This window comes from Apostichopus japonicus, chromosome 8 (assembly GCF_037975245.1).
Source record: "Apostichopus japonicus isolate 1M-3 chromosome 8, ASM3797524v1, whole genome shotgun sequence".
NCBI lineage: Eukaryota > Metazoa > Echinodermata > Holothuroidea > Aspidochirotida > Stichopodidae > Apostichopus > Apostichopus japonicus.
In genome coordinates this window covers 38,381,249-38,406,009 of record NC_092568.1, presented here as the reverse complement: position 1 = coordinate 38,406,009, position 24,761 = coordinate 38,381,249, and the positions used below count along the sequence as shown (strand labels likewise).

Sequence of the window (24,761 nt, the reverse complement as noted above, 5' to 3'; positions counted from 1 at the left end):
CATTAAACTAAATAATGTGCATGTTTTTATATGACTTGAGAAGCTATATGGTAGCATATACGCCCGGATATGATTGCCCCAATGACTGACGCACGCACGCACACTCACACTGAGAGTCTGAAGCTAGCCACGTTCGTCCGACTTGTGAACAAACCTCTTAACATAGTGTTCGTACGCTGCTCATGGGAAGCCTAAAGTGGTCTAAAATTGCCTCAATCGACCTAATTTGTGCATCACATTTACTTCCTTTTGTGTACTCCGACATCCAAGCCACAAAAAACGAGAGATTTTGTTTGAGAACATATCAAGAAAGATGTTCTCCCGTTTCTTTTCGGCACTTTTCCTGAGGGAGAACACTCGTGCGTGCGTGCATGCATGCATGCGGAATGATATAGCCCTAATGATACACTTGTCTCGAATTAAAGGGGGCTGGAGAAAAACTTGTGATTGCAATGATCAGGTCACAACAATAGTGGTATATGGCAAGTCAATGTCTTCAACGGTGGTGGTGAGGGGGGGGGGGGGAGGGACTTTTCATAACAATGACAGGATAAAAGAATAGTGAAAAAGAAATAAAGAAAGAAAGGGTGCGGAGTTGTGGGTGAGGAAAAATGAAAAAGTCTACGGCACCTAGTATTCCCAGGCGGTCACCCATCCAAGTACTGACTAGGCTCGACGCTGCTTGACTTCGGTGATCGGACGAGAACCGGTATATTCAACGTGATATGGTCGTAGACATTAGAATGGTGAAATTTAAGCTTTTTATACCCGCCCGCCCCGAGACTTATTTTGCAAAGTTGGATGTTCAACTCTAGACCACCTATATGGTTACTTATCCCATTAAACTAAATAATGTGCATGTTTTTATATGACTTGAGAAGCTATATGGTAGCATATACGCCCGGATATGATTGCCCCAATGACTGACGCACGCACGCACACTCACACTGAGAGTCTGAAGCTAGCCACGTTCGTCCGACTTGTGAACAAACCTCTTAACATAGTGTTCGTACGCTGCTCATGGGAAGCCTAAAGTGGTCTAAAATTGCCTCAATCGACCTAATTTGTGCATCACATTTACTTCCTTTTGTGTACTCCGACATCCAAGCCACAAAAAACGAGAGATTTTGTTTGAGAACATATCAAGAAAGATGTTCTCCCGTTTCTTTTCGGCACTTTTCCTGAGGGAGAACACTCGTGCGTGCGTGCATGCATGCGGAATGATATAGCCCTAATGATACACTTGTCTCGAATTAAAGGGGGCTGGAGAAAAACTTGTGATTGCAATGATCAGGTCACAACAATAGTGGTATATGGCAAGTCAATGTCTTCAACGGTGGTGGTGAGGGGGGGGGGAGGGACTTTTCATAACAATGACAGGATAAAAGAATAGTGAAAAAGAAATAAAGAAAGAAAGGGTGCGGAGTTGTGGGTGAGGAAAAATGAAAAAGTCTACGGCACCTAGTATTCCCAGGCGGTCACCCATCCAAGTACTGACTAGGCTCGACGCTGCTTGACTTCGGTGATCGGACGAGAACCGGTATATTCAACGTGATATGGTCGTAGACATTAGAATGGTGAAATTTAAGCTTTTTATACCCGCCCGCCCCGAGACTTATTTTGCAAAGTTGGATGTTCAACTCTAGACCACCTATATGGTTACTTATCCCATTAAACTAAATAATGTGCATGTTTTTATATGACTTGAGAAGCTATATGGTAGCATATACGCCCAGATATGATTGCCCCAATGACTGACGCACGCACGCACACTCACACTGAGAGTCTGAAGCTAGCCACGTTCGTCCGACTTGTGAACAAACCTCTTAACATAGTGTTCGTACGCTGCTCATGGGAAGCCTAAAGTGGTCTAAAATTGCCTCAATCGACCTAATTTGTGCATCACATTTACTTCCTTTTGTGTACTCCGACATCCAAGCCACAAAAAACGAGAGATTTTGTTTGAGAACATATCAAGAAAGATGTTCTCCCGTTTCTTTTCGGCACTTTTCCTGAGGGAGAACACTCGTGCGTGCGTGCATGCATGCATGCGGAATGATATAGCCCTAATGATACACTTGTCTCGAATTAAAGGGGGCTGGAGAAAAACTTGTGATTGCAATGATCAGGTCACAACAATAGTGGTATATGGCAAGTCAATGTCTTCAACGGTGGTGGTGAGGGGGGGGGGGAGGGACTTTTCATAACAATGACAGGATAAAAGAATAGTGAAAAAGAAATAAAGAAAGAAAGGGTGCGGAGTTGTGGGTGAGGAAAAATGAAAAAGTCTACGGCACCTAGTATTCCCAGGCGGTCACCCATCCAAGTACTGACTAGGCTCGACGCTGCTTGACTTCGGTGATCGGACGAGAACCGGTATATTCAACGTGATATGGTCGTAGACATTAGAATGGTGAAATTTAAGCTTTTTATACCCGCCCGCCCCGAGACTTATTTTGCAAAGTTGGATGTTCAACTCTAGACCACCTATATGGTTACTTATCCCATTAAACTAAATAATGTGCATGTTTTTATATGACTTGAGAAGCTATATGGTAGCATATACGCCCGGATATGATTGCCCCAATGACTGACGCACGCACGCACACTCACACTGAGAGTCTGAAGCTAGCCACGTTCGTCCGACTTGTGAACAAACCTCTTAACATAGTGTTCGTACGCTGCTCATGGGAAGCCTAAAGTGGTCTAAAATTGCCTCAATCGACCTAATTTGTGCATCACATTTACTTCCTTTTGTGTACTCCGACATCCAAGCCACAAAAAACGAGAGATTTTGTTTGAGAACATATCAAGAAAGATGTTCTCCCGTTTCTTTTCGGCACTTTTCCTGAGGGAGAACACTCGTGCGTGCGTGCGTGCATGCATGCGGAATGATATAGCCCTAATGATACACTTGTCTCGAATTAAAGGGGGCTGGAGAAAAACTTGTGATTGCAATGATCAGGTCACAACAATAGTGGTATATGGCAAGTCAATGTCTTCAACGGTGGTGGTGAGGGGGGGGGGGGGGAGGGACTTTTCATAACAATGACAGGATAAAAGAATAGTGAAAAAGAAATAAAGAAAGAAAGGGTGCGGAGTTGTGGGTGAGGAAAAATGAAAAAGTCTACGGCACCTAGTATTCCCAGGCGGTCACCCATCCAAGTACTGACTAGGCTCGACGCTGCTTGACTTCGGTGATCGGACGAGAACCGGTATATTCAACGTGATATGGTCGTAGACATTAGAATGGTGAAATTTAAGCTTTTTATACCCGCCCGCCCCGAGACTTATTTTGCAAAGTTGGATGTTCAACTCTAGACCACCTATATGGTTACTTATCCCATTAAACTAAATAATGTGCATGTTTTTATATGACTTGAGAAGCTATATGGTAGCATATACGCCCAGATATGATTGCCCCAATGACTGACGCACGCACGCACACTCACACTGAGAGTCTGAAGCTAGCCACGTTCGTCCGACTTGTGAACAAACCTCTTAACATAGTGTTCGTACGCTGCTCATGGGAAGCCTAAAGTGGTCTAAAATTGCCTCAATCGACCTAATTTGTGCATCACATTTACTTCCTTTTGTGTACTCCGACATCCAAGCCACAAAAAACGAGAGATTTTGTTTGAGAACATATCAAGAAAGATGTTCTCCCGTTTCTTTTCGGCACTTTTCCTGAGGGAGAACACTCGTGCGTGCGTGCATGCATGCATGCGGAATGATATAGCCCTAATGATACACTTGTCTCGAATTAAAGGGGGCTGGAGAAAAACTTGTGATTGCAATGATCAGGTCACAACAATAGTGGTATATGGCAAGTCAATGTCTTCAACGGTGGTGGTGAGGGGGGGGGGAGGGACTTTTCATAACAATGACAGGATAAAAGAATAGTGAAAAAGAAATAAAGAAAGAAAGGGTGCGGAGTTGTGGGTGAGGAAAAATGAAAAAGTCTACGGCACCTAGTATTCCCAGGCGGTCACCCATCCAAGTACTGACTAGGCTCGACGCTGCTTGACTTCGGTGATCGGACGAGAACCGGTATATTCAACGTGATATGGTCGTAGACATTAGAATGGTGAAATTTAAGCTTTTTATACCCGCCCGCCCCGAGACTTATTTTGCAAAGTTGGATGTTCAACTCTAGACCACCTATATGGTTACTTATCCCATTAAACTAAATAATGTGCATGTTTTTATATGACTTGAGAAGCTATATGGTAGCATATACGCCCGGATATGATTGCCCCAATGACTGACGCACGCACGCACACTCACACTGAGAGTCTGAAGCTAGCCACGTTCGTCCGACTTGTGAACAAACCTCTTAACATAGTGTTCGTACGCTGCTCATGGGAAGCCTAAAGTGGTCTAAAATTGCCTCAATCGACCTAATTTGTGCATCACATTTACTTCCTTTTGTGTACTCCGACATCCAAGCCACAAAAAACGAGAGATTTTGTTTGAGAACATATCAAGAAAGATGTTCTCCCGTTTCTTTTCGGCACTTTTCCTGAGGGAGAACACTCGTGCGTGCGTGCGTGCATGCATGCGGAATGATATAGCCCTAATGATACACTTGTCTCGAATTAAAGGGGGCTGGAGAAAAACTTGTGATTGCAATGATCAGGTCACAACAATAGTGGTATATGGCAAGTCAATGTCTTCAACGGTGGTGGTGAGGGGGGGGGGGGAGGGACTTTTCATAACAATGACAGGATAAAAGAATAGTGAAAAAGAAATAAAGAAAGAAAGGGTGCGGAGTTGTGGGTGAGGAAAAATGAAAAAGTCTACGGCACCTAGTATTCCCAGGCGGTCACCCATCCAAGTACTGACTAGGCTCGACGCTGCTTGACTTCGGTGATCGGACGAGAACCGGTATATTCAACGTGATATGGTCGTAGACATTAGAATGGTGAAATTTAAGCTTTTTATACCCGCCCGCCCCGAGACTTATTTTGCAAAGTTGGATGTTCAACTCTAGACCACCTATATGGTTACTTATCCCATTAAACTAAATAATGTGCATGTTTTTATATGACTTGAGAAGCTATATGGTAGCATATACGCCCGGATATGATTGCCCCAATGACTGACGCACGCACGCACACTCACACTGAGAGTCTGAAGCTAGCCACGTTCGTCCGACTTGTGAACAAACCTCTTAACATAGTGTTCGTACGCTGCTCATGGGAAGCCTAAAGTGGTCTAAAATTGCCTCAATCGACCTAATTTGTGCATCACATTTACTTCCTTTTGTGTACTCCGACATCCAAGCCACAAAAAACGAGAGATTTTGTTTGAGAACATATCAAGAAAGATGTTCTCCCGTTTCTTTTCGGCACTTTTCCTGAGGGAGAACACTCGTGCGTGCGTGCATGCATGCATGCGGAATGATATAGCCCTAATGATACACTTGTCTCGAATTAAAGGGGGCTGGAGAAAAACTTGTGATTGCAATGATCAGGTCACAACAATAGTGGTATATGGCAAGTCAATGTCTTCAACGGTGGTGGTGAGGGGGGGGGGGAGGGACTTTTCATAACAATGACAGGATAAAAGAATAGTGAAAAAGAAATAAAGAAAGAAAGGGTGCGGAGTTGTGGGTGAGGAAAAATGAAAAAGTCTACGGCACCTAGTATTCCCAGGCGGTCACCCATCCAAGTACTGACTAGGCTCGACGCTGCTTGACTTCGGTGATCGGACGAGAACCGGTATATTCAACGTGATATGGTCGTAGACATTAGAATGGTGAAATTTAAGCTTTTTATACCCGCCCGCCCCGAGACTTATTTTGCAAAGTTGGATGTTCAACTCTAGACCACCTATATGGTTACTTATCCCATTAAACTAAATAATGTGCATGTTTTTATATGACTTGAGAAGCTATATGGTAGCATATACGCCCGGATATGATTGCCCCAATGACTGACGCACGCACGCACACTCACACTGAGAGTCTGAAGCTAGCCACGTTCGTCCGACTTGTGAACAAACCTCTTAACATAGTGTTCGTACGCTGCTCATGGGAAGCCTAAAGTGGTCTAAAATTGCCTCAATCGACCTAATTTGTGCATCACATTTACTTCCTTTTGTGTACTCCGACATCCAAGCCACAAAAAACGAGAGATTTTGTTTGAGAACATATCAAGAAAGATGTTCTCCCGTTTCTTTTCGGCACTTTTCCTGAGGGAGAACACTCGTGCGTGCGTGCATGCATGCATGCGGAATGATATAGCCCTAATGATACACTTGTCTCGAATTAAAGGGGGCTGGAGAAAAACTTGTGATTGCAATGATCAGGTCACAACAATAGTGGTATATGGCAAGTCAATGTCTTCAACGGTGGTGGTGAGGGGGGGGGGGAGGGACTTTTCATAACAATGACAGGATAAAAGAATAGTGAAAAAGAAATAAAGAAAGAAAGGGTGCGGAGTTGTGGGTGAGGAAAAATGAAAAAGTCTACGGCACCTAGTATTCCCAGGCGGTCACCCATCCAAGTACTGACTAGGCTCGACGCTGCTTGACTTCGGTGATCGGACGAGAACCGGTATATTCAACGTGATATGGTCGTAGACATTAGAATGGTGAAATTTAAGCTTTTTATACCCGCCCGCCCCGAGACTTATTTTGCAAAGTTGGATGTTCAACTCTAGACCACCTATATGGTTACTTATCCCATTAAACTAAATAATGTGCATGTTTTTATATGACTTGAGAAGCTATATGGTAGCATATACGCCCGGATATGATTGCCCCAATGACTGACGCACGCACGCACACTCACACTGAGAGTCTGAAGCTAGCCACGTTCGTCCGACTTGTGAACAAACCTCTTAACATAGTGTTCGTACGCTGCTCATGGGAAGCCTAAAGTGGTCTAAAATTGCCTCAATCGACCTAATTTGTGCATCACATTTACTTCCTTTTGTGTACTCCGACATCCAAGCCACAAAAAACGAGAGATTTTGTTTGAGAACATATCAAGAAAGATGTTCTCCCGTTTCTTTTCGGCACTTTTCCTGAGGGAGAACACTCGTGCGTGCGTGCATGCATGCATGCGGAATGATATAGCCCTAATGATACACTTGTCTCGAATTAAAGGGGGCTGGAGAAAAACTTGTGATTGCAATGATCAGGTCACAACAATAGTGGTATATGGCAAGTCAATGTCTTCAACGGTGGTGGTGAGGGGGGGGGGGAGGGACTTTTCATAACAATGACAGGATAAAAGAATAGTGAAAAAGAAATAAAGAAAGAAAGGGTGCGGAGTTGTGGGTGAGGAAAAATGAAAAAGTCTACGGCACCTAGTATTCCCAGGCGGTCACCCATCCAAGTACTGACTAGGCTCGACGCTGCTTGACTTCGGTGATCGGACGAGAACCGGTATATTCAACGTGATATGGTCGTAGACATTAGAATGGTGAAATTTAAGCTTTTTATACCCGCCCGCCCCGAGACTTATTTTGCAAAGTTGGATGTTCAACTCTAGACCACCTATATGGTTACTTATCCCATTAAACTAAATAATGTGCATGTTTTTATATGACTTGAGAAGCTATATGGTAGCATATACGCCCGGATATGATTGCCCCAATGACTGACGCACGCACGCACACTCACACTGAGAGTCTGAAGCTAGCCACGTTCGTCCGACTTGTGAACAAACCTCTTAACATAGTGTTCGTACGCTGCTCATGGGAAGCCTAAAGTGGTCTAAAATTGCCTCAATCGACCTAATTTGTGCATCACATTTACTTCCTTTTGTGTACTCCGACATCCAAGCCACAAAAAACGAGAGATTTTGTTTGAGAACATATCAAGAAAGATGTTCTCCCGTTTCTTTTCGGCACTTTTCCTGAGGGAGAACACTCGTGCGTGCGTGCATGCATGCGGAATGATATAGCCCTAATGATACACTTGTCTCGAATTAAAGGGGGCTGGAGAAAAACTTGTGATTGCAATGATCAGGTCACAACAATAGTGGTATATGGCAAGTCAATGTCTTCAACGGTGGTGGTGAGGGGGGGGGGGGAGGGACTTTTCATAACAATGACAGGATAAAAGAATAGTGAAAAAGAAATAAAGAAAGAAAGGGTGCGGAGTTGTGGGTGAGGAAAAATGAAAAAGTCTACGGCACCTAGTATTCCCAGGCGGTCACCCATCCAAGTACTGACTAGGCTCGACGCTGCTTGACTTCGGTGATCGGACGAGAACCGGTATATTCAACGTGATATGGTCGTAGACATTAGAATGGTGAAATTTAAGCTTTTTATACCCGCCCGCCCCGAGACTTATTTTGCAAAGTTGGATGTTCAACTCTAGACCACCTATATGGTTACTTATCCCATTAAACTAAATAATGTGCATGTTTTTATATGACTTGAGAAGCTATATGGTAGCATATACGCCCGGATATGATTGCCCCAATGACTGACGCACGCACGCACACTCACACTGAGAGTCTGAAGCTAGCCACGTTCGTCCGACTTGTGAACAAACCTCTTAACATAGTGTTCGTACGCTGCTCATGGGAAGCCTAAAGTGGTCTAAAATTGCCTCAATCGACCTAATTTGTGCATCACATTTACTTCCTTTTGTGTACTCCGACATCCAAGCCACAAAAAACGAGAGATTTTGTTTGAGAACATATCAAGAAAGATGTTCTCCCGTTTCTTTTCGGCACTTTTCCTGAGGGAGAACACTCGTGCGTGCGTGCATGCATGCATGCGGAATGATATAGCCCTAATGATACACTTGTCTCGAATTAAAGGGGGCTGGAGAAAAACTTGTGATTGCAATGATCAGGTCACAACAATAGTGGTATATGGCAAGTCAATGTCTTCAACGGTGGTGGTGAGGGGGGGGGGAGGGACTTTTCATAACAATGACAGGATAAAAGAATAGTGAAAAAGAAATAAAGAAAGAAAGGGTGCGGAGTTGTGGGTGAGGAAAAATGAAAAAGTCTACGGCACCTAGTATTCCCAGGCGGTCACCCATCCAAGTACTGACTAGGCTCGACGCTGCTTGACTTCGGTGATCGGACGAGAACCGGTATATTCAACGTGATATGGTCGTAGACATTAGAATGGTGAAATTTAAGCTTTTTATACCCGCCCGCCCCGAGACTTATTTTGCAAAGTTGGATGTTCAACTCTAGACCACCTATATGGTTACTTATCCCATTAAACTAAATAATGTGCATGTTTTTATATGACTTGAGAAGCTATATGGTAGCATATACGCCCGGATATGATTGCCCCAATGACTGACGCACGCACGCACACTCACACTGAGAGTCTGAAGCTAGCCACGTTCGTCCGACTTGTGAACAAACCTCTTAACATAGTGTTCGTACGCTGCTCATGGGAAGCCTAAAGTGGTCTAAAATTGCCTCAATCGACCTAATTTGTGCATCACATTTACTTCCTTTTGTGTACTCCGACATCCAAGCCACAAAAAACGAGAGATTTTGTTTGAGAACATATCAAGAAAGATGTTCTCCCGTTTCTTTTCGGCACTTTTCCTGAGGGAGAACACTCGTGCGTGCGTGCATGCATGCGGAATGATATAGCCCTAATGATACACTTGTCTCGAATTAAAGGGGGCTGGAGAAAAACTTGTGATTGCAATGATCAGGTCACAACAATAGTGGTATATGGCAAGTCAATGTCTTCAACGGTGGTGGTGAGGGGGGGGGGAGGGACTTTTCATAACAATGACAGGATAAAAGAATAGTGAAAAAGAAATAAAGAAAGAAAGGGTGCGGAGTTGTGGGTGAGGAAAAATGAAAAAGTCTACGGCACCTAGTATTCCCAGGCGGTCACCCATCCAAGTACTGACTAGGCTCGACGCTGCTTGACTTCGGTGATCGGACGAGAACCGGTATATTCAACGTGATATGGTCGTAGACATTAGAATGGTGAAATTTAAGCTTTTTATACCCGCCCGCCCCGAGACTTATTTTGCAAAGTTGGATGTTCAACTCTAGACCACCTATATGGTTACTTATCCCATTAAACTAAATAATGTGCATGTTTTTATATGACTTGAGAAGCTATATGGTAGCATATACGCCCGGATATGATTGCCCCAATGACTGACGCACGCACGCACACTCACACTGAGAGTCTGAAGCTAGCCACGTTCGTCCGACTTGTGAACAAACCTCTTAACATAGTGTTCGTACGCTGCTCATGGGAAGCCTAAAGTGGTCTAAAATTGCCTCAATCGACCTAATTTGTGCATCACATTTACTTCCTTTTGTGTACTCCGACATCCAAGCCACAAAAAACGAGAGATTTTGTTTGAGAACATATCAAGAAAGATGTTCTCCCGTTTCTTTTCGGCACTTTTCCTGAGGGAGAACACTCGTGCGTGCGTGCATGCATGCATGCGGAATGATATAGCCCTAATGATACACTTGTCTCGAATTAAAGGGGGCTGGAGAAAAACTTGTGATTGCAATGATCAGGTCACAACAATAGTGGTATATGGCAAGTCAATGTCTTCAACGGTGGTGGTGAGGGGGGGGGGAGGGACTTTTCATAACAATGACAGGATAAAAGAATAGTGAAAAAGAAATAAAGAAAGAAAGGGTGCGGAGTTGTGGGTGAGGAAAAATGAAAAAGTCTACGGCACCTAGTATTCCCAGGCGGTCACCCATCCAAGTACTGACTAGGCTCGACGCTGCTTGACTTCGGTGATCGGACGAGAACCGGTATATTCAACGTGATATGGTCGTAGACATTAGAATGGTGAAATTTAAGCTTTTTATACCCGCCCGCCCCGAGACTTATTTTGCAAAGTTGGATGTTCAACTCTAGACCACCTATATGGTTACTTATCCCATTAAACTAAATAATGTGCATGTTTTTATATGACTTGAGAAGCTATATGGTAGCATATACGCCCGGATATGATTGCCCCAATGACTGACGCACGCACGCACACTCACACTGAGAGTCTGAAGCTAGCCACGTTCGTCCGACTTGTGAACAAACCTCTTAACATAGTGTTCGTACGCTGCTCATGGGAAGCCTAAAGTGGTCTAAAATTGCCTCAATCGACCTAATTTGTGCATCACATTTACTTCCTTTTGTGTACTCCGACATCCAAGCCACAAAAAACGAGAGATTTTGTTTGAGAACATATCAAGAAAGATGTTCTCCCGTTTCTTTTCGGCACTTTTCCTGAGGGAGAACACTCGTGCGTGCGTGCATGCATGCATGCGGAATGATATAGCCCTAATGATACACTTGTCTCGAATTAAAGGGGGCTGGAGAAAAACTTGTGATTGCAATGATCAGGTCACAACAATAGTGGTATATGGCAAGTCAATGTCTTCAACGGTGGTGGTGAGGGGGGGGGGGAGGGACTTTTCATAACAATGACAGGATAAAAGAATAGTGAAAAAGAAATAAAGAAAGAAAGGGTGCGGAGTTGTGGGTGAGGAAAAATGAAAAAGTCTACGGCACCTAGTATTCCCAGGCGGTCACCCATCCAAGTACTGACTAGGCTCGACGCTGCTTGACTTCGGTGATCGGACGAGAACCGGTATATTCAACGTGATATGGTCGTAGACATTAGAATGGTGAAATTTAAGCTTTTTATACCCGCCCGCCCCGAGACTTATTTTGCAAAGTTGGATGTTCAACTCTAGACCACCTATATGGTTACTTATCCCATTAAACTAAATAATGTGCATGTTTTTATATGACTTGAGAAGCTATATGGTAGCATATACGCCCGGATATGATTGCCCCAATGACTGACGCACGCACGCACACTCACACTGAGAGTCTGAAGCTAGCCACGTTCGTCCGACTTGTGAACAAACCTCTTAACATAGTGTTCGTACGCTGCTCATGGGAAGCCTAAAGTGGTCTAAAATTGCCTCAATCGACCTAATTTGTGCATCACATTTACTTCCTTTTGTGTACTCCGACATCCAAGCCACAAAAAACGAGAGATTTTGTTTGAGAACATATCAAGAAAGATGTTCTCCCGTTTCTTTTCGGCACTTTTCCTGAGGGAGAACACTCGTGCGTGCGTGCATGCATGCGGAATGATATAGCCCTAATGATACACTTGTCTCGAATTAAAGGGGGCTGGAGAAAAACTTGTGATTGCAATGATCAGGTCACAACAATAGTGGTATATGGCAAGTCAATGTCTTCAACGGTGGTGGTGAGGGGGGGGGGGGAGGGACTTTTCATAACAATGACAGGATAAAAGAATAGTGAAAAAGAAATAAAGAAAGAAAGGGTGCGGAGTTGTGGGTGAGGAAAAATGAAAAAGTCTACGGCACCTAGTATTCCCAGGCGGTCACCCATCCAAGTACTGACTAGGCTCGACGCTGCTTGACTTCGGTGATCGGACGAGAACCGGTATATTCAACGTGATATGGTCGTAGACATTAGAATGGTGAAATTTAAGCTTTTTATACCCGCCCGCCCCGAGACTTATTTTGCAAAGTTGGATGTTCAACTCTAGACCACCTATATGGTTACTTATCCCATTAAACTAAATAATGTGCATGTTTTTATATGACTTGAGAAGCTATATGGTAGCATATACGCCCGGATATGATTGCCCCAATGACTGACGCACGCACGCACACTCACACTGAGAGTCTGAAGCTAGCCACGTTCGTCCGACTTGTGAACAAACCTCTTAACATAGTGTTCGTACGCTGCTCATGGGAAGCCTAAAGTGGTCTAAAATTGCCTCAATCGACCTAATTTGTGCATCACATTTACTTCCTTTTGTGTACTCCGACATCCAAGCCACAAAAAACGAGAGATTTTGTTTGAGAACATATCAAGAAAGATGTTCTCCCGTTTCTTTTCGGCACTTTTCCTGAGGGAGAACACTCGTGCGTGCGTGCATGCATGCATGCGGAATGATATAGCCCTAATGATACACTTGTCTCGAATTAAAGGGGGCTGGAGAAAAACTTGTGATTGCAATGATCAGGTCACAACAATAGTGGTATATGGCAAGTCAATGTCTTCAACGGTGGTGGTGAGGGGGGGGGGGGGAGGGACTTTTCATAACAATGACAGGATAAAAGAATAGTGAAAAAGAAATAAAGAAAGAAAGGGTGCGGAGTTGTGGGTGAGGAAAAATGAAAAAGTCTACGGCACCTAGTATTCCCAGGCGGTCACCCATCCAAGTACTGACTAGGCTCGACGCTGCTTGACTTCGGTGATCGGACGAGAACCGGTATATTCAACGTGATATGGTCGTAGACATTAGAATGGTGAAATTTAAGCTTTTTATACCCGCCCGCCCCGAGACTTATTTTGCAAAGTTGGATGTTCAACTCTAGACCACCTATATGGTTACTTATCCCATTAAACTAAATAATGTGCATGTTTTTATATGACTTGAGAAGCTATATGGTAGCATATACGCCCGGATATGATTGCCCCAATGACTGACGCACGCACGCACACTCACACTGAGAGTCTGAAGCTAGCCACGTTCGTCCGACTTGTGAACAAACCTCTTAACATAGTGTTCGTACGCTGCTCATGGGAAGCCTAAAGTGGTCTAAAATTGCCTCAATCGACCTAATTTGTGCATCACATTTACTTCCTTTTGTGTACTCCGACATCCAAGCCACAAAAAACGAGAGATTTTGTTTGAGAACATATCAAGAAAGATGTTCTCCCGTTTCTTTTCGGCACTTTTCCTGAGGGAGAACACTCGTGCGTGCGTGCATGCATGCGGAATGATATAGCCCTAATGATACACTTGTCTCGAATTAAAGGGGGCTGGAGAAAAACTTGTGATTGCAATGATCAGGTCACAACAATAGTGGTATATGGCAAGTCAATGTCTTCAACGGTGGTGGTGAGGGGGGGGGGGGAGGGACTTTTCATAACAATGACAGGATAAAAGAATAGTGAAAAAGAAATAAAGAAAGAAAGGGTGCGGAGTTGTGGGTGAGGAAAAATGAAAAAGTCTACGGCACCTAGTATTCCCAGGCGGTCACCCATCCAAGTACTGACTAGGCTCGACGCTGCTTGACTTCGGTGATCGGACGAGAACCGGTATATTCAACGTGATATGGTCGTAGACATTAGAATGGTGAAATTTAAGCTTTTTATACCCGCCCGCCCCGAGACTTATTTTGCAAAGTTGGATGTTCAACTCTAGACCACCTATATGGTTACTTATCCCATTAAACTAAATAATGTGCATGTTTTTATATGACTTGAGAAGCTATATGGTAGCATATACGCCCGGATATGATTGCCCCAATGACTGACGCACGCACGCACACTCACACTGAGAGTCTGAAGCTAGCCACGTTCGTCCGACTTGTGAACAAACCTCTTAACATAGTGTTCGTACGCTGCTCATGGGAAGCCTAAAGTGGTCTAAAATTGCCTCAATCGACCTAATTTGTGCATCACATTTACTTCCTTTTGTGTACTCCGACATCCAAGCCACAAAAAACGAGAGATTTTGTTTGAGAACATATCAAGAAAGATGTTCTCCCGTTTCTTTTCGGCACTTTTCCTGAGGGAGAACACTCGTGCGTGCGTGCATGCATGCATGCGGAATGATATAGCCCTAATGATACACTTGTCTCGAATTAAAGGGGGCTGGAGAAAAACTTGTGATTGCAATGATCAGGTCACAACAATAGTGGTATATGGCAAGTCAATGTCTTCAACGGTGGTGGTGAGGGGGGGGGGGAGGGACTTTTCATAACAATGACAGGATAAAAGAATAGTGAAAAAGAAATAAAGAAAGAAAGGGTGCGGAGTTGTGGGTGAGGAAAAATGAAAAAGTCTACGGCACCTAGTATTCCCAGGCGGTCACCCATCCAAGTACTGACTAGGCTCGACGCTGCTTGACTTCGGTGATCGGACGAGAACCGGTATATTCAACGTGATATGGTCGTAGACATTAGAATGGTGAAATTTAAGCTTTTTATACCCGCCCGCCCCGAGACTTATTTTGCAAAGTTGGATGTTCAACTCTAGACCACCTATATGGTTACTTATCCCATTAAACTAAATAATGTGCATGTTTTTATATGACTTGAGAAGCTATATGGTAGCATATACGCCCGGATATGATTGCCCCAATGACTGACGCACGCACGCACACTCACACTGAGAGTCTGAAGCTAGCCACGTTCGTCCGACTTGTGAACAAACCTCTTAACATAGTGTTCGTACGCTGCTCATGGGAAGCCTAAAGTGGTCTAAAATTGCCTCAATCGACCTAATTTGTGCATCACATTTACTTCCTTTTGTGTACTCCGACATCCAAGCCACAAAAAACGAGAGATTTTGTTTGAGAACATATCAAGAAAGATGTTCTCCCGTTTCTTTTCGGCACTTTTCCTGAGGGAGAACACTCGTGCGTGCGTGCATGCATGCATGCGGAATGATATAGCCCTAATGATACACTTGTCTCGAATTAAAGGGGGCTGGAGAAAAACTTGTGATTGCAATGATCAGGTCACAACAATAGTGGTATATGGCAAGTCAATGTCTTCAACGGTGGTGGTGAGGGGGGGGGGGGGAGGGACTTTTCATAACAATGACAGGATAAAAGAATAGTGAAAAAGAAATAAAGAAAGAAAGGGTGCGGAGTTGTGGGTGAGGAAAAATGAAAAAGTCTACGGCACCTAGTATTCCTAGACGGTGGGGCGAGCCGTTCTGGACGGTTGTCTCGTTGTCATCACTTTGGGACTACATGAAAATGATCTTAAAATTAGATATATTATTTAAAAAAAATAATTTTGTGTTTTCCCACGCTGGGAATTGGGGCGTTATTGAGAAATTAATTAAAACGGCAAATATATTTCTGTTAAAATTACCCGATTGTAGAAACGAAAATATCCAATCAGATCGCAAGTTTCATTTGACACTGGTTGCTAAGACTTGTCATTGACGCGATTGGTCCGATAATTTGCCTGTACATCAAAATTATGCCGATCGACGAATCAGAGTCGCTGTTTTAGCGTGCTTCGGTTCGGCTATTTTACGTCTCAGCTGGTACACACAGACGCTTCGCTTGCCGCAAAACATGACATAAACATGGATTGCAATGCGGGAAAGTCGCTGAATTCGTCCAAAAACAGGTGTTTTGCTCACTGCGCTGATGTTTTAGAAGATATTAAACCTTTTACAACAGCAAGGTGGACCACATTCTTGAAAAGTGTGGACATTTGGAAGGATTTGGTCGGAAATCAAGCCGATATAGCAACAGCTTTTTTGCGAGAGCATAGGAGTACGTGTGTATTAAGCTTGCCAATTCCAGAATTTGGTGGATGTCATAACACTTGTTATCGGTATTTTACCGACTCATCGAAGCAGAAGAGAGGAAAGATAAGCAAAGAGAAGCAACTACTAGCTGCCAAATCAAGTCGTACATCAGGTAGGTTCTTTATTTTTGTCATATAAACATGGACATTTACAGAGAAATTTCACTCACTCACTCACTGCTCACACTTAGGCTAGGGTGAAATGCACTGGCTGTATGGTGTGTTCAACTGTGTTGTATTGGTGGTGCATGCTAGCGGGTTCAGTTGTTTTCCGCATACGTTACTTTCGGCAGATTACATTCCGCTGAAAAAATTCTTGTGCGGAAAACACTTTTTTTTCACTTACCTGTACACTATATTTTTCCTCAATTTTAGGATACCAAATTCAGGCTGGATGATTAAAATAACATGAGAAAGTATCAAAGAACGTTGATAAAGGGTGGTTAGACTGAGTTCATGTCAGAAAAGTTAAAGCAGCTTTTAATTTACAGGAGGCTTGGGGTGTTTGTAATTAGGGATTCTTAAGAATTATGACAACCTTAGCTATCCTAATAATAATCTAGTCTCACATTTTAGTCTCACATTTTACCCTGTTACAGTCAAATCCTTTCTTCTCCATCCTCCCAAATCCTTCCATGTGCCTAATCATTTCAGTAAGTCATTCTGTTCCTCCCAAAAAAATGGTACTTTCCGCTGAAAAAAAAGTTGTTTTCCGCTGACAAATTTGTCAGCGGAAAACACCGTTTTGTTTCAGCGGAAAGTAATGTGTGCGGAAAATAACGGTACCCCATGCTAGCCTATGGCAATGCTAATGTCATTAAATTAAAAAAAAAATACTGTCATAATGACCCAATATAAATTAGCAGACCTATATATCCCACTTCTTTATGTGTTTTGGTGTAAAATATTGTTAGGTTAGATCCTTATATTGGGTCGGTCATAAAAATCATGTTGCATAAATTATATAAAGCCAATGCATGATCATGCATGTCAGAGCTATGCCCAATTTTTCAGATGTTTTGTTGTAAATATTAATTGATATATTTAGTGCTACATTGAAATTATTATAATATAATTCTACTTAGACTTGGTTTTCTGACGGTTTGTGTCTAAAAAGCTGTCGCACGGCAGACCTATGCCCAATTTTTCAGATCTTTTTATATTGGGTCATAAAAATAATTTAAAATTAAATATGTTGCATCTAAAAAGCCAACGCACGGCGGAGCTACATGTATGCCCATTTGTTTTGTTTTTTGTGTACAGATATTATTTATTGCTACATTGAAATAATATATTCTTCTTAGTTTTCTGACTGCTTTATTTTGTCTAAAAAGCCGACACGGCTGACCTAGGCCCATGTTTTTATTCGGGTTACAACAATATTGCATCTTCAAAAAAGCTAAAGCAAAGCAGATCTACATGTATACCCAATTTTTGAGGTCTTTTTATTGGGTCATAAAAATCATGTTGCATTTAAAGAGTCAACGCACGGCAGAGCAATGCCCAATTTTTTTGGTGTAAAGGTTAAAGATATAGCTACATTGATAAAATGTATATATTCATATTTAGTTTTCTGATGGTTTTTGTCTAAAAAGATGTCACCATGGTAGTTTCAGACAAGATTTTGTTGAAAAACCTGTCACACGTGGAGCTATATGTATGCACATTTTTTTATGTGTTTTGGTGTAAATTATACAAACTTAAATTTTATAAAGTGCAAACTCTACTTAAAGTTGTAGGCCCTAACAAATTGCATGTTGGATCTATGCCCAATTTTTCAGGTGTCTTGGTGTAAATTATACAAACTTAAATTTTATAATGGCTTGAAAATTGTATATTTAAATATATCTTTAATTTTATATGGCATTTTCTAAATAGCTGTTGATGGCAGAGCTATGCCCGATTTTCAGGTGTTTTAGTGTACATATTTTTATTATTTTCATTGCTACATTGAAATATCCATCATCTCCCTATACACAGAATACAAAATGAAAATTCACACATATATTTTTCTTTCTTTCTTTTGTGCCATTACAGAATTGGAGCCTTCAACTTCAAGTATTGATACTGGTGATGAAGCAACAAATCCACAACAAGCCCCGAGGGTGTTACGATCTAGCTCAGCTCTTGCGGGTGTAACGAAGGAGCCATCTGTCCCTTCCCACATCCTGCCAAAGATTTGCATCTTCTGTTGCCGCTATGAAAAATCATATACAGACGCTCAGAGGAGAAAAAGAAAAGAACAGTTGATGCTTTGTGAACAGCCTGATGGAGGCAAGGTAGCCGCAGCTGCTAAAGACAAGAAGGACGACCGCATACTTCTCCAAATTCGTGATCGTGACTGTGTGGCAATCGAATTGCGTTATCATAGAAGTTGCTACAGGAGCTACACAGGGTACCAAACCAGGAAGTATGTTGAGCCAAAAGAACAGCTCTATGCCACAGCATTTGATGCTTTTTGCAAGTACTACATCGAACACAAGATTCTTCGAGAGAAACAGATTTACAGAATGACATCACTAAGGCGGTATTTTGGCAAAGCTGTGAAAGATGTTGAAATGAAAGATGCCTCCAACTACAGAACTTACAGCCTGAAGCAGCGTCTCAAACGAAGGTTTCCACAGCTGTGCTTTCTTCAGCCCAAGAAGAGGTGTTCCAGTGAGATGGTTTATGTTGAGACACTATCGGCCGAAGATCTTGTGCCTGAAGCTGTTGGTTCTGAAGCAGATGACACTGACACCACCACAGATACTGACAACACAGATGCTGAGGAGGAACAAGAACCACCCAGAAAGCGACCAAAGGGCATACCAAACAGTGGACAATCCAAGCCTCAAATGTCGTCACTAAGGGATTGCTACTCTACTGCATTGGATTTAAAAGAAGAAATCATGCAAGCCATGAAAAAAACCAATCTTCCATGGCCTCCAACATCTGACGATTTAACCCTTGATGCAGCACGCAAGATAGTCCCCACCAAGCTCTACAATTTTATAGCATGGATTGTTGGTGTGTCCGATGAGCCAACAGATGAGCAGAAAGTAAAGATTCAAGATGCAGAAGATCGTCGCATCCTTGCCATTGGGCAGGACATCATCTACCTGGCAACAAAGGGAAGGAAGATGATGCCCAAGCATGCATCACTGTCAATGGCGATTCGTCATCTTAGTGGATCAGCCCAGCTCATTGGTTTACTGAATGGTTTTGGACATTCTGTGTCACACACTAATGTCTTGGAGCACGATACAGCATTAGGGCAGCAGGAAATTGATAGAGGCAATGTTCTTCCATCCAGTCTCAACAAGTCCATCTACACCACCCTTGTGTGGGACAACAACGATTTTGGAGAATGCACCCTATCAGGTAAAGGCACTACCCACAACACCAACGGAATAGCTGTCCAACATGTGAAGTTAGATTCTACATCTTCAGGGTCTCAATTGCGTCAACATATCAGAAAGTCAAGGAAGCGATCCCTGCCAGCACCTGCTTCAGAGATGGTGAGATTTGGTGGTTTGAAGAAGTCATCCCCTCAGGCATTTGATGACAGTGTACAGCTGGAAGTTGAGCATTATAATGTTGTCCTGCATCCATACAGAGAAAAAGAAGATGCATTTTATGTCTCAAAATTTTCTGAGGCCCGCCTTCTTCCCTCTTGGACTGGATTCAACCAACTGCTTTCATCCAACATTCCACCTAAAGCAACCATTGCATACTTGCCAGTTGTAGATGCTAGCCCGACGGATTTAAATACTGTCAACACTGTACTTCACAGAAGCCTGGAAATAGCCGATCAGTTGGAACTTCCATCAATTGTGGTAGTAGTAGACCAAGCGATTTATTGTAAAGCTCAGACAATCAGATGGCAGACTCCAATTTTCCAGGAGAGAATAGTTATTCGTCTTGGAGCTTTCCATACCACAATGACAGCATTAGCATGCATTGGGAAGAGGTTCCAGGATGCAGGGTTTCAAGATGTCCTGATTGAGGCAGGTGTAGTAGCAACAGGGTCAGTGACTGGTGTGATGAATGGCCACAACTACAATCGAAGTGTTCGCTGTCATAAGCTTATGGCTGAAGCACTGCACCGCCTTCGATGGCAAAGTTTCTTGAGTACTCTGGAGGAACAGAAAAGACAACAGTTCAAGAAAGTAGTGTCATCCCTACAGGCATCTTATCCAAGAGAGTTTGACACCCAGCTGGAAGGAAGTGCTTACAAGGCTATGATGGCAAGGTATGGAGACTTCATTAAAGAAGGAAAGAACAACGCTACTTTCGCTTTCTGGTGCTCTTACCTAGAAATGATTGGCAATATTCTCCTCTTCATTAGAGCTACCAGGGAAGGAGACTGGAAACTGCATCTTGCTACAGTCAGAGTTTTGCTACCATGGATGTTTGCCTATGATAGGACAAACTACTCACGCTACCTTCCGGTATACTGGCTTGAAATGAACAAACTCCCAATCACTAATCCATTTATCCATGATGAACTAGTCAAGGGCCACTTTGCAGTTCAGCGTCAGGACACACACGGTTTTGCAGGAGTAGCTTGCGACATGACAATTGAGCAAACTGCCAATAGAGATTCGAAAACGAGAGGGGGTGTTAAAGGCTTCTCAAACAACCAAGGTGCCACCAATCGATGGATCAGAGGCCACCATGAAAGAGCACTGATAACGAGACAGTGTGAGGAAATGGCTGGCAAGGGAGAAAAAGTTTCAAGACGTGCAGATTTAACAAAGAGTCGTATGACGAGAGATCAGAATGACATCAACAACATCATGAGCACCATAATGAGTATGACCAATCCTTTTGATAGTGATCCAGAAGCAGATACTGCAGAACTTGTGCACCTATCATCAGGGGTCATTGCTTCAGCTGATGTATGCTCTGATCTTATGAATGCATATACAAAGGGTGACGAAGCCTTCATCAATTTCTCCAAGACCCGTCTGCAAGGAGACATATACCTCAACAAAACTCTGTCCAAGATGAAGTTGAAGACATTTGCAGATGTAGGCAAAGCAACTGTGAACATGAATGGGAAAGAGGTGGCTTTGAAAAGTGATAGAGAGTTGCTGGCGAGGCTAATTATTATTGGCAGAGTACGTAAGGTAGATCAGCGGAACATGTTGACTTTCTCATTGAGTCTATATCCTCCAGCCCTGGCCAAACTTAATGGATGTTTGGTGAAGACGAACAAAGCCAGTCTGTTGCACCACCTAGAGAAGTCACCAGAAGCATCTCCGACTGTCGAGTTACCAAAGGAATGTGTTTGGATTGTCGACGGAATGGCCAAGCTTCAACAGTTGAACTCAAAGACGATGCCTGACACCATAGGACAATTGGCAAAGAAAATACTGAGAGACCTGGTTTACTTGGCAAGAAGCACTGGATCAAACATCATACACTTTGTGACAGACACATATCCAGCTATGAGCATCAAAGGTGCAGAGAGGAAGCGGCGTGCAGCAAGTGGATCGCAAAGGATCAAGATCACCAAGCCAGACCAACCCGTGCCCAAACAGTGGAAGAAATACCTGGCTAATGGATTCAACAAGGAGCAACTTGTCAATTTCCTGTTTGACTCTTGGAGTACTTATGGGGAGGAGGATTTGAAGGGAATATCTGTGTACATTGCACACGCAGAGCAGTGTCATCTAATTACAGCAAGCAATGGGACAACAAATATTCAAGAAGTTCCAGAACTCCATTGTACACACGAGGAAGCCGACACCAGGATGTTGCTCCATGCTAAGTACGCCAGCGACATGGGAAGTAAAGATATTGTCATCAAGAGTCCTGACACGGATGTGTTCATCATTGGTATTGCTATGTCACCAAAACTTGAGAGCTCAAAGCTATATTTCAACACAGGGAAAGAAGAAAAGAACCGCACCATCAGCCTACAGGCCATCCAACTTGACCTGGGAGAGGAAACCACAAAAGTTATGATAGGCCTGCACTGTTTCACTGGCTGTGATTCAACAAGTTCCTTCTACGGAAAAGGGAAGACAAGACCATTGAAGCTAATTCTAGACAATGAAAGGTATAGACAGGCTTTTCAAGCCCTGGGTGAAGCATTCACGCTTACAGATGACGTCATCTCAACATTGGAGGACTTTGTGTGCAAGCTTTACAATATGCAAGAGCACAGCAGTGTGAATGATGCCAGGTACGCCTTATTTTCCATGGCTACCAGGCAAGAGGATATCATGCCCCCCAACAGAGATGCACTACTAAAGCATTCACAACGTGCAAATTACCAGGCAGCTATTTGGAAACGTGGTTTTGAAAGCCATCCTGACATACCATCACCAGTTGGCCATGGTTGGAAATTAGTAGAGGGTAACCTTGCGATAGATTGGATGGACCTGCAGCCTGCTCAACAAAGCATCATGGAATTAACTCGATGCACCTGCAACAAGTCAAAGTGCCAAGGTACAGATGAAGGATGCTGTGCAGCTTTGGGTTTGCGCTGTACCGAACTATGTGGATGTAAGAACTGTGCCAACATGCCCATACCAGATGAAGAGCCAGCCACTGAGCCTGAAGGTGATGAGGAAGATGATGACGAGCATGATGACGAGCAAGACAATGACGATGCTGAATTCCATGATGATGAAGAGAACTTTTAGGTAGCATACGAGGTAAAAAGCATACGAGCATACGAGGTAGCATACTATTAGGTAGCATACGAGGTAGCATACGAGGTAGCATAAAGAGAACTTTTAGGTAAAAAGCCTCATTGACTTACACACTAAATCTTAAAAGTAATGTGGTCTCTAAGTCTAGATAGAAGTTTTCACTAGCTAAACGCTACCCATCACCGGATAGCTGACAAGTTAGACTTTCATGGCACCATCAATTTTTTGTACCATGACCATGTAGATTTTTTGCTATCCGAGCCAGAAGTTTTCGTCACTTGTAAACAAACCTCTTCACTCAGTGGTAAACAAATTTCCTACGCTGCTCCCGGGAGGCCTAAAGGGGTCTAAAATTGCCTCAATTGACCCAATTTTCTCACCACATGTACTTCCATTCATGCTCTTCAACATGCAAGCCACAAAAACTAGACTATGATTGATAACAGGTCACAAAAGATGTTCTCCCGCTGCTTTTTGGCACTTTTCCTGAAGGAGAACAATCGAGCGGATTGATATAGACTCTAATAGGAGTATGCCACCTTGAAGATGAAGAATCATTCTAAGGTTCTTTAATCATGCTAATTGCTATTTGGTCAAATGTGATCCGTCATATCAAAAGAAACAATAAGGTCGGCCATGCATAAACTGAGATACAAGCAAAATATTCTTGCAAATTATAAAGAAAAACATGCATTTTTGTCATAATAAAGTGATAAAATGGCAAAAATCTGTTATTTTGGGGAAATTTCATCAACTATACGGTGTTTCGTTTCAACACTTCATGGAATGCACGTCCTTATTAGATGCCAATTCCAATATCATTACTTATAAAAAACAATATGGGTCATTGCAGGATGTCAAATCCCTGAACAAACAGTGTAATACCATATTTCACTTGCATGACACGCAGTCCTTTTTAAAGGAATTCTTGTTTTTTAGTGTTTTGTTTTTAGGCAGGATTTACTCAAAAGTGCCCCATTTCTGGGAGTGGGAACTGTTGGGATATTGAAAGGACACACAATACCTACATTTTAAGCCACATTTCATGTAGTCCCCAGGAGATGACTGCAAGAATTAATTTACAAAGCTGTTTTGGCCACATGCCCCATAGTCTATCCCAGGCGGTCACCCATCCAAGTACTGACTAGGCTCGACGCTGCTTGACTTCGGTGATCGGACGAGAACCGGTATATTCAACGTGATATGGTCGTAGACATTAGAATGGTGAAATTTAAGCTTTTTATACCCGCCCGCCCCGAGACTTATTTTGCAAAGTTGGATGTTCAACTCTAGACCACCTATATGGTTACTTATCCCATTAAACTAAATAATGTGCATGTTTTTATATGACTTGAGAAGCTATATGGTAGCATATACGCCCGGATATGATTGCCCCAATGACTGACGCACGCACGCACACTCACACTGAGAGTCTGAAGCTAGCCACGTTCGTCCGACTTGTGAACAAACCTCTTAACATAGTGTTCGTACGCTGCTCATGGGAAGCCTAAAGTGGTCTAAAATTGCCTCAATCGACCTAATTTGTGCATCACATTTACTTCCTTTTGTGTACTCCGACATCCAAGCCACAAAAAACGAGAGATTTTGTTTGAGAACATATCAAGAAAGATGTTCTCCCGTTTCTTTTCGGCACTTTTCCTGAGGGAGAACACTCGTGCGTGCGTGCATGCATGCATGCGGAATGATATAGCCCTAATGATACACTTGTCTCGAATTAAAGGGGGCTGGAGAAAAACTTGTGATTGCAATGATCAGGTCACAACAATAGTGGTATATGGCAAGTCAATGTC

The 24,761-nt window shown here is 43.0% G+C and overlaps 1 protein-coding gene, 18 non-coding genes and 1 pseudogene across 19 annotated transcripts; 1 reads left to right on the top strand and 19 right to left on the bottom strand.

Moving 5' to 3' along the window:
- Nucleotides 1-618: 618 nt before the first annotated feature.
- On the bottom strand, nt 619-737 carry LOC139972574 (5S ribosomal RNA). The gene has a single exon (XR_011794981.1). It is a non-coding gene; the product is annotated as a 5S ribosomal RNA (ribosomal RNA).
- Nucleotides 738-1,449: 712 nt separating this feature from the next.
- LOC139972573 (5S ribosomal RNA) lies at nt 1,450-1,568 on the bottom strand. Its single transcript, XR_011794980.1, has one exon. It is a non-coding gene; the product is annotated as a 5S ribosomal RNA (ribosomal RNA).
- Nucleotides 1,569-2,285: 717 nt separating this feature from the next.
- LOC139972572 (5S ribosomal RNA) lies at nt 2,286-2,404 on the bottom strand. Its single transcript, XR_011794979.1, has one exon. It is a non-coding gene; the product is annotated as a 5S ribosomal RNA (ribosomal RNA).
- A 720-nt stretch (nt 2,405-3,124) lies between these two features.
- Nucleotides 3,125-3,243, bottom strand: LOC139972571 (5S ribosomal RNA). Its single transcript, XR_011794978.1, has one exon. It is a non-coding gene; the product is annotated as a 5S ribosomal RNA (ribosomal RNA).
- A 716-nt stretch (nt 3,244-3,959) lies between these two features.
- LOC139972569 (5S ribosomal RNA) lies at nt 3,960-4,078 on the bottom strand. Its single transcript, XR_011794977.1, has one exon. It is a non-coding gene; the product is annotated as a 5S ribosomal RNA (ribosomal RNA).
- Nucleotides 4,079-4,796: 718 nt separating this feature from the next.
- Nucleotides 4,797-4,915, bottom strand: LOC139972568 (5S ribosomal RNA). The gene has a single exon (XR_011794976.1). It is a non-coding gene; the product is annotated as a 5S ribosomal RNA (ribosomal RNA).
- Nucleotides 4,916-5,632: 717 nt separating this feature from the next.
- Nucleotides 5,633-5,751, bottom strand: LOC139972567 (5S ribosomal RNA). The gene has a single exon (XR_011794975.1). It is a non-coding gene; the product is annotated as a 5S ribosomal RNA (ribosomal RNA).
- A 717-nt stretch (nt 5,752-6,468) lies between these two features.
- On the bottom strand, nt 6,469-6,587 carry LOC139972566 (5S ribosomal RNA). Its single transcript, XR_011794974.1, has one exon. It is a non-coding gene; the product is annotated as a 5S ribosomal RNA (ribosomal RNA).
- A 717-nt stretch (nt 6,588-7,304) lies between these two features.
- Nucleotides 7,305-7,423, bottom strand: LOC139972565 (5S ribosomal RNA). Its single transcript, XR_011794973.1, has one exon. It is a non-coding gene; the product is annotated as a 5S ribosomal RNA (ribosomal RNA).
- A 714-nt stretch (nt 7,424-8,137) lies between these two features.
- On the bottom strand, nt 8,138-8,256 carry LOC139972564 (5S ribosomal RNA). The gene has a single exon (XR_011794972.1). It is a non-coding gene; the product is annotated as a 5S ribosomal RNA (ribosomal RNA).
- A 716-nt stretch (nt 8,257-8,972) lies between these two features.
- LOC139972562 (5S ribosomal RNA) lies at nt 8,973-9,091 on the bottom strand. Its single transcript, XR_011794970.1, has one exon. It is a non-coding gene; the product is annotated as a 5S ribosomal RNA (ribosomal RNA).
- Nucleotides 9,092-9,803: 712 nt separating this feature from the next.
- On the bottom strand, nt 9,804-9,922 carry LOC139972561 (5S ribosomal RNA). The gene has a single exon (XR_011794969.1). It is a non-coding gene; the product is annotated as a 5S ribosomal RNA (ribosomal RNA).
- Nucleotides 9,923-10,638: 716 nt separating this feature from the next.
- On the bottom strand, nt 10,639-10,757 carry LOC139972560 (5S ribosomal RNA). Its single transcript, XR_011794968.1, has one exon. It is a non-coding gene; the product is annotated as a 5S ribosomal RNA (ribosomal RNA).
- Nucleotides 10,758-11,474: 717 nt separating this feature from the next.
- LOC139972558 (5S ribosomal RNA) lies at nt 11,475-11,593 on the bottom strand. Its single transcript, XR_011794967.1, has one exon. It is a non-coding gene; the product is annotated as a 5S ribosomal RNA (ribosomal RNA).
- A 714-nt stretch (nt 11,594-12,307) lies between these two features.
- Nucleotides 12,308-12,426, bottom strand: LOC139972557 (5S ribosomal RNA). Its single transcript, XR_011794966.1, has one exon. It is a non-coding gene; the product is annotated as a 5S ribosomal RNA (ribosomal RNA).
- Nucleotides 12,427-13,145: 719 nt separating this feature from the next.
- LOC139972556 (5S ribosomal RNA) lies at nt 13,146-13,264 on the bottom strand. Its single transcript, XR_011794965.1, has one exon. It is a non-coding gene; the product is annotated as a 5S ribosomal RNA (ribosomal RNA).
- Nucleotides 13,265-13,978: 714 nt separating this feature from the next.
- On the bottom strand, nt 13,979-14,097 carry LOC139972555 (5S ribosomal RNA). The gene has a single exon (XR_011794964.1). It is a non-coding gene; the product is annotated as a 5S ribosomal RNA (ribosomal RNA).
- A 717-nt stretch (nt 14,098-14,814) lies between these two features.
- On the bottom strand, nt 14,815-14,933 carry LOC139972554 (5S ribosomal RNA). The gene has a single exon (XR_011794963.1). It is a non-coding gene; the product is annotated as a 5S ribosomal RNA (ribosomal RNA).
- A 751-nt stretch (nt 14,934-15,684) lies between these two features.
- On the top strand, nt 15,685-24,067 carry LOC139971914 (uncharacterized). The gene is made up of 2 exons (XM_071978756.1): nt 15,685-16,416; nt 18,341-24,067. Exons 1-2 carry the CDS (start codon nt 16,077-16,079, stop codon nt 22,939-22,941), a joined length of 4,941 nt encoding a protein of 1,646 aa, XP_071834857.1. The 5' UTR covers nt 15,685-16,076; the 3' UTR covers nt 22,942-24,067.
- On the bottom strand, nt 24,044-24,165 carry LOC139972673 (5S ribosomal RNA; annotated as a pseudogene).
- Between the last annotated feature and the right edge of the window lie 596 nt (nt 24,166-24,761).

Bases quoted from the DNA above. Each gene is read 5' to 3' on its own strand.
- LOC139971914 (XM_071978756.1), top strand. From the start codon at position 16,077: ATGGATTGCAATGCGGGAAAGTCGCTGAATTCGTCCAAAAACAGGTGT. The intron at 16,417-18,340 runs GTAGGTTCTTTA...GTGCCATTACAG, and splicing joins CAAATCAAGTCGTACATCAG to AATTGGAGCCTTCAACTTCA.